The 20112-nt window shown below is 34.7% G+C and overlaps 1 protein-coding gene across 2 annotated transcripts in view; it reads left to right on the top strand.

The window, feature by feature from the left end:
- The window catches only part of LOC140445716 (uncharacterized), a 59177-nt gene that overhangs the window by 27931 nt on the left and 11134 nt on the right, over positions 1-20112 (top strand). For both annotated transcript variants that reach the window (XM_072537995.1, XM_072537993.1), the window contains exons 2-4: positions 6486-6667; positions 16413-16512; positions 17095-17299. In XM_072537995.1, coding sequence (XP_072394096.1) covers positions 6502-6667; positions 16413-16512; positions 17095-17299 — 471 coding nt within the window. In that variant the 5' untranslated portion in view covers positions 6486-6501. The remainder of the gene's footprint in view (positions 1-6485; positions 6668-16412; positions 16513-17094; positions 17300-20112) is intronic.

Below are 20112 nucleotides of genomic sequence, written 5' to 3'. Positions count from 1 at the left end.
TAGTTCGGTTGAGTTTTATTTGGAGAGCATTTCTGTAATCTTGTCTTTTTGTTGCGCTTTTGAATCCTTCGACATTCCATTTTTTGATTTGAATATTTTTCCCTTTTGCTACTCTCGCTATTTTCTGCCGTAATTTTGCCCCTACAAGATAGTGATCTGAGTCATAGTTCGCCCCGCGATACGTTCTGACATTAGTTATGTCTGTTGCCCATCTTTTTGAGATGAGTATATGGTCAATTTGATTGGCTTCGTTAGTTCCTGGTATTTTCCATGTTCCTTTATGGATATCTTTTCTCTGAAAGTTAGTACTGACAACTACGTAATTATTTGCTGCTGCGAACTGTGCCACCCTGAGTCCATTTTGACTGGTTTCAGTGTGCAAACTGTGTTTCCCAAATATATTTGCAAACGTTTCTTCTTTCCCCAGTTTAGCATTAAAATCGCCTAACGTTATAACAGCATCGTGTCTTTGGATTTTATCACATACATCCTGTAGTTCTCCGTAGAATCTTTCAACGTCTTCTTCATCAGCCTCTTCCGTCGGTGCATACACATTAACCATTGTCACGTTATGAAATTTACCTTTAAATCTTATGGTGCAAATTCTTCTGATATTGGTGTAAATGCGATAATGGCTTTCCGCAGTTTTTTGGTTACCATAAACCCTACTCCTCTTTCACCTTGTCTCATTTCATTTCCGGAGTAGTATAGTGAGAATTTATTCTTATGAATTTCTCCCTGGCTCTTCCATCTGATTTCCTGCAGTGCCAATATTTCAACTCCGTATTTTTCAAGTTCTTCTGCCATACTTATCATAGCTCCTGCCTTTAAGAACGTTCGCACGTTCCAGGTTCCAAATTTTAAATCCATAATCATGTCCATTTTTCTGTGCTGAGTTCGTCGTTGTGAGATCCGTCCGTTTGTTTCATTAGCCATTGTATTCGCAACAATTGAGTTCTACAAGGAAGGGTTGTTAACCCTTCGCTTAACCCCCTTTTCATCGGAGGACCAAGGCTCCCTTCTTCGTCTGCCCTGACCTCACCTTCCACTGGGGTTGGCTACCCAGTCTCCAGTGGGGTTGCTCAGGTTACCGGTGTGTACCAGCTTGGAGGTGAAGATAGGAATTGTGTAGGAGAGGCTAAGTGATGCCAACAGGATACGACATCATGTATTGCGCTTCACTACCCCTTTACACACTTTTTGTCTAGCACTCCTCCAATATAATCATTAGAGGCCCCTGTTAGAGTACACTCCATTTTGGGAGCAAACCTTTAAAATGTTGTGTTGGCAACAATGACAGCAAGTCCCTGTCTTCAGTAACAACTGTCATGTGTCACAGGATAATAATATAAGTCAAGTGTAATAAAAAAAGGTATGGCGCCTTTTTATATCTGTAACATTACGCCTAATATAAAATAAAATTAATTCTTAACACATTTTCCAAACATTATTTAAAGAACCTAACAGCCCCACTTTGGTGTTAAAGTCTTCTAAAATTATGATTAGTTAACAATTCGGAATAGGGCTAACAGTTTCTTCTAGACGACCATAGATCAGGTTGATGTCTTCTTCTTGTGAAGCTGTTATAGGTGTTGCAGCTGTTGTTGTTATCAATGTATTCTCCTAATTTTAAATGTATGTACAAATGTGGGTTTAATTAGGGAGTTTTTGTAACTACCTAACGTAACGTATCTCCCTATACGTAAAGAACTAACGCATCGAAGAAGATGAACGTTAAATTGAGAGTTAAAGTTCTGCACGCAACGTAACGATGGTGTTGCCCCCATCGAATTAGTGATTAACTAATAAATTGTTAGTGCCAGTCTTGTCCTTGTCATTTAACCCTATTTTTGATATTCAAAATAAATAACAAATATTTTTTTGAACAATTTTTAATTTTTGAGATGGACGCGATATTAAATGTAGGTGCCTTTATTGATGTTGAAGAAGAAGAAGACATAGAAGATGCCCTTCTTCTCTACATCTTGCACGACTATACGGCCGCTTTAATTTTGATACCATTAAAAATATTTTTCGCTTTTGAATTAAATTCCACCTTTCTGGATGGTCGTAAGGGTTCTTGCCTACGACTTCCTTCAACAAGAACAAATCATCTTCATTGCTGAGGTGAAGTCGTTTTCTACTGCTTTCCATTATTTATAAAAATCAAAACAAATATACTTAACCACAAATGTAAAAATACACGTACCACGTGTGCTTATGAAATGTGGATGTTGAAATTTTGGTAATCGGGTAAGATTTCCTTGCACATTCGGTTACCTTCGGCTCGATAGGGATGCGTATGAACGTAACGTACCAGCCCGTTACGTTAGGTAATACGTATCTAGATACGTTAGTTCAACCATTAATGCGCATGCTTATATGTCAAAAAGATACGTTACGTATACGTATTTGCTTGCACAAAAACTCTCTATTAACTACGTGATAAACGTAGTGATTCTGCAGTGGGATATTAGGCTATTAAGACTCAAAGAGCAAAGGAAAGTTATAAAAAATATTATTTTCTGCAGCCGTCCCGAAAACTAAATTTTCGGTATAATTTATTAAATCGAAACTTACACTTTACACAAATAGTACCGATTTTTTACTTTTGGAACAATTTTGAGTATCTACGTATCAACAATAATATCAACTTGTTTTTAGGGGTTTTCATTAAAAAAAAAAACGGGTGTGGCAGTCCAGTGGGATTGCCGGTAGAAATTATACTTCTATACACGCGTTCGTCGTTAAAAATTTATATGGGAGTCAATCTGCGCAATCATTACATATGTAATGCTATAGGTAAGAGAGAGCAAAAAGAGAAAAATAATTAGGTATACAGGTATATGGTGCATCGTTTGCTGTATATAAACATTTGACCTGTAATAGGAGTATAGTAAGTAAATGAAGGATTGAATCAATATTTTAATGAAAATATATATTTTTATTTTCATATATGTATAAAAGGAGTTGAATGCAAAAAAAATTTTTTTACACATACTCTGCAGTAAAATTCATTGTTAATTTTGTTATTAATATAAAAATACAATAAAATACACATAATACATAATTCAATATTATAATACAATACAAATTAAAATGCAATATTTATAAGTATTTAAAAATGACAATATACTAATTTACGCATATGTTTAATTTACCATGATAATAATATTAATAAAAAAATAATAATATTAATAAATATTAAATATGTTTACAAAAGGAACATTTTTATTCTTGAGAAAGAAAGGGAGAGAAATTATATCTTTTGTCTCTCCCTCTTACCTATATCTTACATATGTAATGATTTTGCCGATTCACTCAATATATACGAATACACACAAATTTTCAACGTCGAACGCGCGTATAGAAGTATAACTTTAAAAAATGTTTGTGGAAGATAAAAATAAAAAACCAACAACTCGGAGTATGTTGTAAATTTTCCTTTTATTTTAAAATTTAGCATTTTTGCTTATATTACATATATTTAATAAGACTAACGTAGGGTTTTTAAATATTTCAAAAATAAAAAAAGAAATTCATATTGAGATTCGAACTCACATATACCAGCGTATAAACCAAACACGTAAGAAATTTGCCAATTAGACATGACAATAACTTATTTCAAAATTGACAGTTCTCGGTCATACAGTGATTTATTGTAATTATTATTTTGAAATACAAAAGCCTAAAATAATTATAAACATTTAACAAATAATACAAAACATATCACATAAATAATAATATTAATATATATTATATTATATATAATATTATATATATATATATATATATATATATATATATATATATATATATATATATATATAATATTAAATATATATACAAAAGGAACATTTTTATTCCCGATAGGGAAAGAGAGAGAAAATATATCTTCTGTCTCTATCTTACTTATATCTTACATATGTTATGATTTCACCGATTCACTCCCGTGCAAATTTCCAATGTCGACCGCGCGTATAGAAGTATAACTTCAAAAATAGAAATCACTACTGAAAGTGTCTCTGAATTGATTCCATAAGATTATTGTAGCTGCTGCACTCACTACTTATGAATGATTGCTAATAAAATCAAGAGAGAGGTATAAATTTGACAATTCGCGGGATTCCAGGACGAACCTTCGGCTCGTCCGGTAAACTCTGTCGGTAAACTTCGTACTCATCCCGTAAAATACCAATTTCGGAACTTGGTACGTACATCACTATAAAAGTTAAATGTATTATAGAAAAAGCAATAAGCATATAGTGAAAATTTATCGATATAACATATTTTAAAAAGAGGATTAATCAACAATTAAAAATCTGAAATTTAAAATAAATAGATAATTACTTAGAGATTTGACTTTTACAGTGAAACTTGGATATTAAGGCCTCGGTAGTTACGTCATCTCGGTTGAAACGCCAATTTGTAATAGGTCCGGAAAAACTATTCGATAACATTATTAAAAACCCGGTTTTATTGGCTAAAAATGAAGTAAGCTTCGTCTATAGCATCATAAAATTTTATAGTAGGTTGTCGTTTTTTATTTTATGAAGAATTAAGTGCTATGCGTTTCCGGCTTTGCGGCATTGTTCCTTCCAAGAATGTGAGAAAGCCCGATTATCCCTTCTGTGTACAGTTATGTGACCTTAACATTTCTATGATTTCTCATTTATCAGTGCCATCCTAACATTCAAATTTTCTGTTTCAGACCAGTCAGTTTAAGAAATTTTCGCTACCGTTAAATTGTGTTCGGCTCGTTTTATTTTTAGATTTTAATTTAGTAATTAACTTTTATTTTTTAATAAGGCAAGTTGCAGTACTAAAAGGAAGCATTTGCCTATAAAAGATAAAGTGCGTGTTATAAAAGCATTTGAAAGTGGTCGAAAAATTGCAGATGTATGGCGGTAATTTGGACTTGTTAATTCGACTGTTGGCTTAATCCTAAAAAACAAGGACAAAATTTTAAAAGCCTTTAATGAGGAGGGAAAAAATGTTAAAAAGATTAGGAAGTGCATTCGTGGTGATGTAGACTCAGCTCTACTCAAATGGTTCAAGCAGTGTCGCAGTTCTGATATTCCTGTGTCTGGGCCACTTTTTAAAGAGAAAGCTACAGAGTTCGGAAAACTGTTTGGTGAAGATTCCACATGCTCTAACGGCTGGCTAGATAAGTTTAAACCCCGGCACTCAATTTCCTTCGCGAAAATTGTTGGAGACGCAAAATGTGTGGACAAGAACGTGAAAGGTGATTGGTTACAAAACACATGGCCACAACTAAGGCAACCATACAAGGATGAAGATATTTTCAATGGCGATGAAACGGGTGTCTTTTACAAATTAACGCCAGACAAAACTTTAAATTTTAAAAATCAAAAATGTGTCGGTGGAAAGCTTTCAAAACAAACAGTTACGACTTTTGTTTGTGCAAACATGACAGGTACAGGGAAAAGAAAGCTTTTAGTTATTGGGAAAAGTTTACATCCTAGATGTTTCTAGCCTTGTAACAGAAGACAGTCCTGTGGATTGGACTGCAAAAAAACTGTTCGAACACAATGTGGAAAGTGTAATGTCCGGGCTCTGTATCGATTGTTTCGGAACTTTTTATAAAATGTAATCAAAAACAAATTTTTATTAGAAAGAGTATTTTTGTACCTCATATACTCCTAGCGTAATCATAATATAAACACGGGATCCTGTAAGGATCCCTTTTCAAAAAATATAGAAATTTTTACAAATTTTATATAAATATACTTATAACTTTAAAATAAAAGAGATTTTATACAAATATTTAACAAAAAAATAAATCAGGCGCTAATATCTTAAGGACACTACAGAAAAACTTTTCGGAAAGAGTTGTGCAGAAGAAAATAACTAACTTTTTTTAGCATTAGAGAACTTTTTTATAAAAAATGTAAGTTTCATATACATCTTCTCTTCTCATTGCGTCGTCTCCTTTCGAAGGTTGGCGATCCAAATAGCAATTGTAGTTTTGGAAACTGCTGCGCGAAAGATCTCTGCGGATGAGCGGTCGAACCATCTCCTCAGGTCTTTCAGCCACGAGTTCTGGCGTCTTCCTACTGATCTTTTGCCCTGTACTTTTCCTTCCAGTATAACTTGAAGTAATTCATATCTTTCGCCTCTCAGCACATGACCCAAGTATTGCATTTTCCTCTCTTTGATTATTCTTAGTAATTCTTTTTGTTTACACATGTATGTTTTATTTCCTAATTTTTTGTGCTAAATCCAGCTGTAATATTAAATAATGCTGTAATAAAATTTCATTTTTTTTCTACCTCTTTTATAACATTTTTTTATTGGACGCCTTTAATGACGCTATAACCAAGTTCCACTTTATATTCAAATACATTTAAATTTTTGCAAAATTATTTATACCACCCATGTTTTTTATTTACTTACTTCTTTCCTCACTTTTCTTTATAATAAACAATAAACGACAACATTTTCATATAGATAATTTGTTTTAGGTAAACATATCGCGGTATGTATTACGAACTGAAACTGGTAGGTTTCTATTGGTTTTTAGTTTTAATATATACAACAGACGCGATAGACGATCAAAAGATGACAAGGAAAAGAGCCTTCTGCGGACCAAGACTCACTAAGATGCTAAATCAGTTTTGTTTGGTATATCCTACACCATCACCAGGTAATTGCTTTTATTTAAACTGTTTATGTTTAAACTTAAGAAGGATTTAATCTATAAAATAATTTTACATTAATTATATTGTAATAGATGAATGTGCTGCTTATTATTGTTCTCCATGCACTGTTCACAACAAATTACCTAATTTTAGATACTACTCGATTTAAATTTACAAATCTGTTCTTTTTTAACAATAATTTTTTTAATAAATTAATCGTTAGTTACCTCTCTACCTTATTTTCTTGATTTAAGGGATTTTTAGTTTTTTACGATTTTTATAGCGTCGCTAATGCTTTCTTTAATATTCGCTTATATCGCTATTTTAATTAATAACTGTCTGAACATGCAAGCGTTTTTCAAAATATTTAACTCATTTTTTCATTTCTCTGTGGGCAGTCAGTTCTTAATGTGGCGAATATATTTTCACGTTTCTGATCACAGTTTTGGAAGTTATAGAACAGTACAACTCTGCCTGGGGGTTATGAGCGCTAGGACTGTGTGGATTGGGTAGCTCAGAAACCGCGTTCAAGCCCACAGCCGGTCCCAAACCCGGATAAAAGAGGAGTTGATGAGCCAGGTTAGCATCCTACCCATTGTAAAAGAAAACAAGGGTCAAAGAACCGATATAAAGTCTCAGAACTAGACGGAACCAAAGATGACGAACCACGCAAAGAAAAGAAAAACGTAAAAGAAAAATAAACCCACATTTAGATTAGCAACATGAAAAATTACTTCTTTTAACAACAAAGACCAAGAAATATTGGAAAAGCTAATAAATAAAAACATAGACATTTGTGCAATCCAAGAAACCAAGAAAAAAGGTAACTGCAACAGAGACTATAACCAATATTTTCTAGCATACAGTGGAGTGAAGAAAGAAGAACGAGCACGAGCAGGCGTAGGTATACTTGTACATAAAAAAAATTTAAAGACAACATAAACAACTGCCGTTATATCTCCGAAAAAATAATACATATAAACATCGCAATTGACTACCAAAAATTAAATGTCATATATATCTATAGCCCCGAGGACTACAAACCTAAGGAGAAACGAGAGGCATTCTATGAACAATTGCAAAACATCCTGGATGAAATATCTCATGAAGAACCCTTAATTCTTATCTTCTTCTTGTAGTGCCTATCCGTTTCGGATGTTGGCGACCATCATGGCAATCTGTATTTTGCAAACTGCAGCTCTGAAAAGATTTGTCGTTGTTGTGTTGAACCACGTACGTAGATTTTTCAGCCAGGAAATGCTTCGCCTTCCTGGTCCTACGTTTTCCTTCTACTTTTCCTCGAAGGGTTAATTGCAGCAACCCATATCTTTCGCTGTTCCTCATGAGGTATTCAATTTTGGCTGTTTTTATTCTTATGGGTGATTTTAATGCACGAATCGGAAATGAAATAGTTCCAGGAGTAAAACACAGATTTAATGAAAACTATATACCATAGGGCGGGGGATGTCTTCAACCCCGACACGGCGCGTCCCAATGGCTGATAGGGAATGTTCCTGCAGATATGCAGGGCAGGTACGAATAAGGCTTAGCCAAATCAGTACCCGCGGATCAACTGAGGGCATGGCATTAGGCAGCAGTGATGCCATTACTGAATCAAGGCTGTTAGAACGAAATCTAACAGGTTTGACGACAGACACCCACAGGCGGCAATCTCATAATGTTTTAACTGGCTGTGATACTGCGGTGCAGAAAGCAATGGGAAACTACTGCACTAAATCTCCCAAGAAAAGCTCCATGACAAATACAAATCATACTACGGCCCCGAGTCTCCGGCGTCCCTTTAATGGGACAGGGGTGCTAAGAATCTCCGGAGGGAAAAATAAAAATAAAAATAGATCATTAATAAAACATATTGCTACGTGGAATGTTAAAACTTTATATCAATCAGGAAAACTAAAAAATGTACAACTCGAAATGAAATGTCTGGGCCTGCAAGTCCTTGGAATTAGCGAAGCTAGATGGACCGGATCGGGAACTGTAAAAAGTGGAGGTTATATTACTTATTACTCCGGAAAAACAGATGATGTTCATGAAAATGGTGTTGCTATAATTCTTGAGGAACGACTTGAAAATCTGGTTGACAAATTTGTTCCTCTTTCAGAGCGAATAATGATGATAACTATTAAAAGTAAGATTAATATAAACTTAATACAAGTATACGCTCCTACAAGTAACAGTACAGACAACGAAATTAATGAATTTTACCATGTATTAAAGCAAGCACTAAATAACACAAAAAAACACGAAATTTGTGTAATAATGGGAGACTTCAACGCTAAAGTAGGAGAAGACATAACTCCCGGAGTTACTGGAGGATTCGGTCTTGGGGAAAGAAACGAAAGAGGTGATAGATTGGTGGAGTTCTGCCAAGAGGAAAACTTTGTTATCACCAACACATGTTTTAAACAACCAAAAAGACGTCTCTATACATGGATATCACCGAGAGATGGCCATGGTAGTGTAATGCGTAACCAAATAGATTATATCATGATTAACAATAGATTTCGAAACTCATGTAAATGTACTAAAACATATCCAAGTGCCGACGCAGCCACCGATCACAATTTACTGGCATCTAGAATCAACCTAAAATTAAAGACAATCAAAAAGCCTTCCATTACATAGAAATACGATAGACAAAAACTAAAAGAAGAAGAATTTAAACATCACTTTGAACAGACAATGAATGAAAAAAAATGGAGGAATGGGAAAACTACATTAAAGCATTATTTAAGGATGATCGAGGATCACTACCTAACTTAAGTGCAAATACAGGACCATCAATCTTAAACGCTGAAGTGGAAAAAGCCATACACCAAGCCAAACACAACAAAGCCAGTGGACCAGATCAAATATACAGCGAATGGCTAAAATTACTCTCAAATGACAATATAAAAGAACTCACTGTACTTTTCAATCAAATATATGATACCAGTGAAATTCCATCGGACTGGCTAAAATCGATCTTTATTCCTCTACCTAAGAAACGAAACGTTAAGAAATGTAGCGATTGTAGACTCATTAGTTTAATGAGCCATGCCGTTAAAATACTGTTGCATATTCTTCTAAACCGAATTAACAACAAGTGCGAAGAAATAATTAGTCAAGAGCAGTTCGGGTTCCGGAGATGCCTTGGAACTACAAAAGCACTATTTTCTATGCAAACACTCCTTCAACGATGTTGGGAGGTAAGAAAACCCGTATATATGTGCTTCATTGATTTTGAAAAGGCATTTGATTGCGTTCAGCATACCAGACTAATTACCGCCTTGCAGAGCATCCAACTAGATGAGAAAGACATCAAACTTATTGCCAAACTTTACTGGAACCAAACAGCCACTATTAATACCAACAACAGAGAATCAAAGCCAATCAGTATTGAACGAGGCGTAAGACAAGGCTGTATACTATCTCCCACCCTCTTTAACGTGTATTCTGAGAATCTATTTAGGGAAGCTTTAAAAGATCAAAAAGGAATTATCATAGGAGGAGAAATAATTAACAATATACGGTACGCCGACGATACTGTGATTCTAGCTGAAAACATCGACGATAAGCAGGAGCTAATCAATAGAGTTAACATGGAATGCACAAATTGGGGACTGTCGATAAATATCGATAAAACTAAATACATGGTGACCAGTAAAGTGGATATCGGCGCAACCCAACTGATATTATACCAACAACCGCTGCAGAGAATTCAGAGATTCAAAAACCTTGGATGTTGGATTACTCAAAATCTAGATCCATCCTTCGAAATTCGATGTAGAATTGAACAGGCAAGAAACTCATTTCAAAAATTCAAGCCTCTATTATCCAATAACTCATTAAATTTGGAAATCCGTGAAAAGTTTACAAGATGTTACGTGTGGTCTGTATATTTGTATGGATGTGAAACTTTGACTTTAAACGCCGATATCATGAATAAAATCGAAGCGTTTGAGATGTGGTTGTATCGAAGGATACTAAAAATTCCATGGACAAGCAGAACTAGAAACGAAGAAGTTCTTCGAAGAATGGGACATCAACGAACTCTATTAAATATTATTAAGAGGCGTAAACTAGAATATCTTGGACATATAATCAGAGGACCAAGATATGAGTTCCTTCGGCTAATTCTCAACGGTAAAATCGAAGGAAAGAAATGGATAGGACGGAAGAAACTCTCTTGGTTGAGGAATTTGCGGCAGTGGACAGGTTTGACAGCGGACCAATTGCTACACGTGGCGCAAGACCGAGATCAGTATAAAAATATTATAAGCATGGTAGTCGCCGACGTTCCGTAGGGATATGGCACTCTAAGAAGAAGAAGATATACCATGGTTCAGAAAAGAAATATAAAAAGAAACGAGAGGGCTACACGAAGTACAAAATATCAAATACTCCAGAATCCCGAAACACCTATTGAAGAATACGAAATCAAACAAAGTAGTTGGTAAGAAGAACAATAAATGAACACTGGGAACAGTATACAAAAAGGATGAAAAGCGACTTCTACGGTACACAAAAACTTATATGGAGATTCATAAAAAACCAACGAAAAGAAATGGAAGAATTGAAGGAATACAATAACATACCAGCAATAAATGAGAAAGATATCTGACGAAACTGTTTAAAGTAAAGGAAAATAATAATCAACATAATAACATACTTGAATTAAAACACAAAATAGAAATCAGTTTTCAGGAAGTAGAGATAGCCCCATAAATTCAATTAAAAATAGAAAGTCACCAGGACCAGACGGAATAACCAACGAGCTTCTAAAATATTGAGAAGAAAGTATAACCCTAGAGATGACCAAACTTATACAAAAACTAATATTGCACTGCAAAATACCAGACGCATGGAGAAACAACATAATGATACCAGTGTTCAAGAAAGGAGATAAAGAAGACCCCAATAATTATAGAGGTATAAATCTACTGAACACTGCACTTAAGTTTATCACAAAAGTCCTACACAACAAAATCAACAAACTAACAACTTTATCAGATGAACAACAAGGATTCAGATCCAAAAGATTCTGGGTACACGCCGTATTTGTACTAAGAGAAATCACAGAAAAGGCCATCGAGTACAATAAACCAGCATATCTATGTTTTATAGACCTGACAAAGGCTTTTGATCGTATCCAAGTCGAAGACGTCTAAAACCTACTGCATAAATGAAACATACCAATCAATATTATACAAACCATCAAAAACATCAACTTCCATAATCGAATACAGACACAGATAAATAGAAAACTAACACACTGTATACCAGTACAAAGCTGGAGTCAGACAGGGTAACTAGTTAAGACCACTTCTTTCTAATATAATAATGGACTAGATAATACAAGCAGTAAGTAAAGGTCATAGTTACAGAATGGGGAACAAAGAAATCCAAATATTATGTTATGCAGACGACGCCGCATTAATCGCTGAGACCGAAGACGAGCTCCAAAGATTAACAAACATCTTCAATACAACAGCCAAGAAATACAATATGATAATATAAGCAGAAAAAACTGAATGTATGACAACATCTAAATACCCACTACGATGTAAAATCGAAATGGATGGGAAAATAATAAAACAGGAAGCAAGCTTTAGATATCTTGGAATAGATATAACTACTTACGGAGATGTTGAAGAAGTACGACAACAAAGCTTAAAAGCAAGTAAAGCGGCGTGATCTCTTAATGACACAATCTGGAAGAACAAACACCTAAGACAAGACACAAAAACAAGAATCTATAAAGCAACAATTAGACTTATATTAACATACACGGCGGAGACAAAACCTGACACATCTAAAACGAGGCGACTACTAGAAATAACAGAGATGAAAATACTCTGACAAATATCAGGGAAAAGTCTGTTGGATAGAGATAGAAACAGAAACATAAGAGGAGCATGCAATTTAGAAGACAAATGGATGGGTGACAAAGCGGAAACAGGAGAGGAACGAACACATTAGTAGAATGACAGTGGATAGGATAGTACGAATAGCACGAGATAAGTCACCAAATGGACGAAGAAGTATTGGCATACCAAGCAAAAGATGGAGCGATAATTTAAACAATTTTGGGAGGCTAATATTGAAGAAGAAACAGGCTTTAAGCCTACATAGAAGAAGGAAGAATAAGTATATATAAAACAGTACGATTTACATGTATCTAACTAACGAAAAGCTGAGAATATTTAAAATAAATTTGTAAATCTTCCGCAGATTTACAAATCTTTAGGAAGGTTCCGCTTTTATGCGCTTCGTTAAATATCTTGAACCTTACGAAATATTAAAAGCTTAGGAAACAGGGAAAACCTAGCAAGAATCGAGATGTCACGTGATCTCATTTCACTTAATAATAAAACTACCGCGCACACGTGTCATATTTTTTATGTAATAATGTAATTTCAATATACAAAGTTTTTCGCAAACATTTAAGTTATCGAATTTTATCAGTAACACAAACAATATATTACATTTTTATTTTTCATGCATTAATTAGTTTTAGTAAATATTTTTAGTTTTTGATAAATAACGTTCATAACTGTGTTTCTGTACTACGTTATCACATAATTGATTTGGGATTTTTGGACAAATAATTATATAATAATTATTATTTGTTATACTAATGAATGTTTAACTAAACTTTCAGGAAGACGATACAGTAATAAACAGTAATAAGCATACATTTTTCTTTAATAACATAAACACAATTATGTTCATGTGTGTGTTTCAAACAAAACACATTTCACATTCAAAAAGTGTTTCAAGTTTAACAGGTGTCCCTTAGTAAATGGGGTGTGATGATCACGAATATGTGCTTAGTTTTTTTTTTCAGTCTGTGAGATTTTTAGGAAAAACCTGTATGAATTTTTTCATAGAAACTTCGAAAAATACTGAGAAAATATTTATTGAAACTATATTTAATAGAAAATTACACTGCAATTGAGTTGTTCATAAAAAAACATTGCAGTATAATCTACGTTAGACAATCGTTGTTTTTTTTTAATAAAATCGTTCTCTTTTAGTTTTTTTTTGTGGATTTTTGTGAGCGAGTCCCTCTTCAAGGTCCAGCAGTGATGAGTTATCAGTATAATGTCCCATCTGCCTTAGTAACGTTTCCCCATCTCCTTTATGTCTTTATTGAACCTCTCTCCTTATTGTTGAAAATAGTCAACGCGTCAATCCAGGAAATGAAGTTTGACGCTCATATTGCATCCCAGTTTTTTAAATTTTTCCAACCATGTTGGTTACAATTTTTTTGGAGTTTGGAGACTTGTTGTTTCCAAGGAAAGCGTCTATGACTTTTACAAAGAACTCCATGTTTCAGATTCATCCCATTCATTGTATTCTGAAACAATATGTCCGATTTTAAGGTTAGAATTTGAAGGCCTACAAAAATTCCTTGTTTAAGTTTAGCTTCAGGAAGTGCATGAAGTTTGTCGCACAGGTATTTAAAGCCACAGGTATCACCTTGTTTACTTAAAGGTTTAACAAACTGCTTCATTAATCCTAACTTTAGGGGAGGGGGAAGGGGAGAGAGGGAAGGGGAGGCAATCCCCTTCATATAAAGTTAGGATTAAGGCTTTTAGTTAGGTTAGGATAGGCCATCTTAGTTAGGATAGGTACCTAGCGAAATACATATGAACACATACCGAAAATTAAATGGAATATAATCATCATCATTCTGGCTTTACAACCCTACGTGTATCCTAGCCTCCTCAAAAATTTCTCTCCAGTCGTCCCTATCCATTGCCTTTCTCCGACAAGCACGTATTCTCATCTTTCTCATGTCTTCATCGATGTTGACAAGGAACCTTGTTCTGGGTCTTCCTCTTCTTCTCTGACCAATGGGTCTATCAAGGGGCGTTTTTCTAGCCGGGTAATTTTGTTTCATCCACATTACATGCCCTATCCACCTCAGACGTCCTATCTTAATATGTTTTACGATATCTGGTTCCTGGTAAATAGAATGGTAACTAAAATAAAGTTCGAAGTTGTATCGTCTTCTCCACACTCCATTGTCATTTACTGCTCCATAGATTCGCCTTAGTACTTTTCTTTCTAAACGCCTAACATATTTTCAATATTTTTTGTCAGAGTCCAGGTCTCTGAACCATATGTTAAGACTAGGCGTATTATTGTTTTGTAGAGTTTTATTTTTGTATTTCTCTGCAGTAGTATTATTTTTAGTGTTAAGGAGCGCTTCCAAGTATACAAATTCGTTCACTGCCTCGATGGCGTCATTTTCTATAATAAGTGGTAGTAGGATTTGTGTTTGCGTGCTTATTTTCATATACTTTGTTTTGTTGGTGTTTATTGTTAAACCAATTTTTGTAGGTAGTTTTGTTAACTTTACCAACTGATTTGATATTATCTTTCATTTCTTTGAACATTTCTCTTCTATTCACAGAGTCGTAGGCTGCTTAGGTCTATAAATATGTGAATATGTGATGAGTATCAATGCCATATTCCAGTGTTTTTTCCAAAATTTGTTTCAGGGTTGCAATCTGATGAATTGTAGATTTACCACCTCTGAAACCAGCCTGGTATTTTCCTACTATCCGTTCTACATATGGTGCCATACGGTGACATAGTACTGTGGAAAATATTTTATACGCTGTATTTAGAAACAATTCCTCTGTGGTTACGGCATTCAAAGATATCTCCTTTTTTGTATATGGTGCAAAGTATTCCAATATTCCAATCATTGGGGAGGGATTTCGGCCACCATATTTCTTTTCTAAGCTGCTGTAATGCCATTATGGTATCATGTCCACCTTCTTCATATAGTTCAGCTGGGAGATTATCTATTCCGAGTGATTTGTTTCTGGCTAGTTTTTTAACTTCATCTTTAACTTCAAGAATCGTTGGTGGTGCCTCTTCCCTCTCGTATATTCCCCTTACCTCTTCTCTTTCGTCTTCCAGGTTTTCTCCTTCTTTCTCTATATTAAGTGCCTGGTTAAAATATTCCACCTATCTATTCAATACATCTTTTCTTGTTGTTAATAGGTCGCCATTCTGACGTCTGCATTGCCTTGAATTCTTTTATGTTGATGTTAACTGTCTTCTAGAATGCTCTGAATTCTTTCTCTCTGTTGAGGTTTTCTATGTATTTAAGTTCCTTATTTAAGTGGTTTCGTTGTTTGTGTATCCTCTTTTCTTCTCTTCTCTTTGTCTGGTAATTCTCTATAGTTGTTCTAGTTCGTCGGGTAAGCATCTTCCTGTAGGCTTCTTTTGTTGCATTCTTGCATTCATCTTCTAACCAATAATTTTTCCGGACACAAACTTATGTTCCTATTTCATCTTCCTCTGCTGCTTCAATGTCTTCCTTTATTCTGGTTCAGTAGGAGTCTATATCTGCCTGGCCTTCTTTATTTACATTTTGACTAAGTAAAGATAATAGATGGACCAAAAAATCTTGGAGTGGAGACTGAGAGCGGATAGATGAAACCCGGGAAGACCGCCCACGAGATGGACAGACGACATAAAGAGGATATGTACCAACTGAATTGCAACCGCGCAATATAAATCTGAATGGAAGTTTTTCGAGTAGGCCTATGTTCAACAGTGGGCGACTATAGGCTGATGATGATGTTAACATTATATTTAAGGGACTTTACATTTTATTTAGTTAATGATAAGATAAAAATGTTATCTTGTTATACTTACTCATGTTTTAGTTGTTATATTACATTGTTATATATTCGGCTATTTGAATTTATTATTTTTTTTTAGATACTGTTTTTCGAAGGAAGAGGCAAATCGTTAACGAGTGTTGCAGAAATAAATGTTCGTTGGATTATTTACTTGACAACTATTGCCAAACAGTCAACAGGTAAATTTATTTTCTAATAACAACTTGAAATATTATACTGTACCCCGTTACTATGGAAATCGACAAAAGATCAGCAATTACTAAGCGAGCAATGACAAAGCTCACCAGTATATGGAAAACTCACAATCATCACCATACATATAAAGATGAGGCTCGCAACAACAATGATCTTTTCCATTTTCTTTATAATGGATCTGAATGCTGGCCCTTGAAGAAAGTTAGTAGAAGTATTATAGACGCGTTTGAAATGTTTTTATGTAGGAGAATGCTGGGAATACCTTGAACCGCGAGAACAACCAATTAGTCGATTTTTAGATAGCTGCACGTTACAAAAATGCTCCGAAACATTGTTACTGAAAAAATCACCGCCTACTTTGCTCATGTGGTGCGAAGAGATCTATGAGTTCTAAGCTCGACCTCAATCGGTAATTCACCTGATTTTATATTTCACCTCCTGATCTCTTTCTTTCATATTTTTATTAATTTCTTTTCTTCTGTTTACTCTGAGTATTTGTGGATTTCTCTTTTCTTCCAATGATTCTACTGTTGTCTTATTGATTCATTATTACTATTTGTTTTTAGTGCCGCATTAGAAGAATTTAAGAAGACTGACGATTCCAGCGAACGGTACACTCTTCCAAAATCACCGACTGAAAATATTTTGTCCCGTAGATTTAGACAAAAACATGGTTTAGATAATGCTCCATTTGAACCTGCAACTCATGACAGTTATCAACACCATCGAAAGAAAAGAAACTGTAAATGTAAAAAGCTACTTAAAAATGAGGTAAGCATAATACAGTCCACGTGTTAACTGTTAGAAACTGTTTTTCTTTTTTTTTTTCTCCACTTACACATTTTTGTATACAGTTTCTTATATTTTGTTGCAATAAGATATTACCCTATTGAAGCCGGCAAGGGGATACGACAGGGAGATTCCTTGAGTTCTCTATGGTTTAACCTGATTATGGATGAAATAATAAAAACTAAAAAAAAATAAGAACTAAAAAAGGATGCCAAATGGGAGAAAAACAACTTATAATATACTCTTCTATATACTCTCTCAAAGTGAAGATGATTTACAACGTATGATGCACCAATTTAATATAATAGCCAGAAGATTTAACATGTTAATTTCTCCGAAAAAGATAAAATGCATGGTTATACAGCAGATGAAATACAGAGTGAAATAATAAAGCTCTTCGAAAGTTTAGGTCAAATATCTCTCCTTCATCTGTTTAATAAAATTTATGAAACTGGCTATATACCAACGGATTGGCGGCTGTCGACTTTTGTGACGATATCTAAAAAAGCAAATGCAAAAAGATGTAGTGACTACCGAACCATCAGCTTGATGAGTCATGTTTTAAAGATATTTCTACGAATTTTGCACTCTAGGATGTACCAAAAAATAGAACAACAGCTTGATGACACACAGTTTGGATTCCGCAATAACCTTGGAACAAGAGAAGCACTATTTAGTATTCAGGTTATGGTACAGAGATGCAGAGATGTCGGACATCCAGTTTATATGTGTTTTATTGACTTTGAGAAGGCCTTTGATCGAGTAAAACATACTGAAATGATAGCCATTCTTCAGCAGGTAGGTATTGATGATAAAGACCTACGCATTATTAAAAATCTTTACTGGCATCAACGTGCAAACATCAGGATTGGCCGGGACACCTCTGAAGAGCTTCAAATACGAAGAGGAGTAAGACATGGCTGCATTTTGTCCCCGCTACTATTTAACATCTATTCTGAGTTCGTTTTCAATAAAGCAGTGGATAAATTTCAATGTGGTATAAAAATGAATGGCGTCAATATTAATAATTTAAGATATGCGGATGACACAGTGTTAATTGCAAGCAATTACGAAGAACTTCAACACCTAATTAATAGGATTACCACAACGTGTGATGAATATGGCCTTAAGCTAAACACCGCAAAGACAAAAGTGATGGTCGTCAGTAAAACGTCAATACAACCGGAAGTGGTAACAGCTTATGGTGAACAACTGGAGAGAACTAATAGTATCACTTACCTTGGTTATAATCTAAATGAGAACTGGGACATGAGCAAAGAAATTAAAATACGGATAGAGAAGGCCAGAGCTGCATTATTTAAGATGAAGAAACTGTTATGTGGAAACAATATTACTTTAAGTCTGAAAATTAGATTAGTGAGATGTTATGTGTTCTCTACTCTTTTGTATGGTGTCTAAGGTTGGACTTTGACGGATACACTTCTCAAGGAACTGGAAACCTTTGAAATCTGGGTGTATCGGAGAATCCTACGAATAAGTTGGGTGGATAGAGTTCGTAACTAAGCTGTTTTGCATCGGATGGGAAAAGTTACGGAAGTCGTCAAAACAGTTAAAAATAGCAAACTTGAATATTTTGGCCATGTTATGCGCCACCCAGAGAGATATAATATACTCCATTTAATAATACAAGGCAAGGTAGACGGAAGAAGAGGGCCAGGTCGAAGAAGAACGTCATGGCTTAGAAACCTGAGAGATTGGTTTAACAGATCCTCTGCATATCTTTTCCGAGCTGCCGTCAACAAAATTACTATAGTCAATTTGATAGCCAACGCTCGATAATCGAGCTCGGCACATTAAGAATAGATACAGCAAAAAGATAGAAAGGAAGAAAAAAGATACAGCAAATTTACTAAGATGTGAATTGGAGCTGGAAGGTCGGATAATAGAACAAGTAATGGAGTTTAAATATCTAGGCATCACATTATCTAGCTACGGAAAGCTTGAAACAGAAGTGTAAGATCAAGTGAATAGAGCAAACAGAGCCGCAGGTTGCCTGAATAAAACAATAACACACGCGGCAAAAACACGACCTGACAGAGAGAGAATAAAAAGGATGTTAGAAACAGCAGAGATAAAAACACTCTAAACTGCAGAGAAAAATTGATGCTAAAACACTATCTTCTTCTTTACGTGCCATCTTTGTAACGGAGGTTGGCAATCATCATGGCTATTCTGATCTTAGATGCCCTGGATGTCTCTCTTGCCCTGGATTTTACCTTGAATAATTAATTGAAGTATGTTGTATCTTTCATTACGCATAACATGTCCCAGGCATTGCAGCTTTCGTGTCTTGATGGTTTCCAATATTTCCATTCTTTTGTTGACTCTTCTTATGACTTCGTTGTTTGTTACATGCTCGGTTCATGATATCTTCAGGATTCTTCTATACACCCACAGTTCAAATGCTTCCAACTTTTTAGTAGTCAACGCGTTAAGTTTCCATGGTTCTAGCCTGTAAAGCAGAGTCGAGAAAATATAACACCTTACCAGCCTAACTCTCAAGTCTAATTTCAGTTCTCTTGCACAAAGTACCTTTCTCATTTTATTAAAGTTTGTTCGTGCTTTCTCTATTCGAACTTTGATTTTTTTGGAGTAATCGTTTGTGCGATTCATTATTGTGCTAAGAAAATTGTAGTTTTCAACTTGTTTTAAAGTTTTTCCGTTAATTGTCAGGCTTTCATCATTATTTTGGGTTTTTGATATCCTCAGACATTTAGTTTTCTTGATGTTTATTGATAATCCATACTCTTTTCCATACTCAACTATCTTGTTCC

Source organism: Diabrotica undecimpunctata, chromosome 7, assembly GCF_040954645.1.
Source record: "Diabrotica undecimpunctata isolate CICGRU chromosome 7, icDiaUnde3, whole genome shotgun sequence".
NCBI classification, from domain to species: Eukaryota; Metazoa; Arthropoda; class Insecta; order Coleoptera; family Chrysomelidae; genus Diabrotica; species Diabrotica undecimpunctata.
The sequence above is the reverse complement of the archived record's forward strand: the minus strand, read 5'-3'. Positions and strand labels throughout refer to the sequence as shown.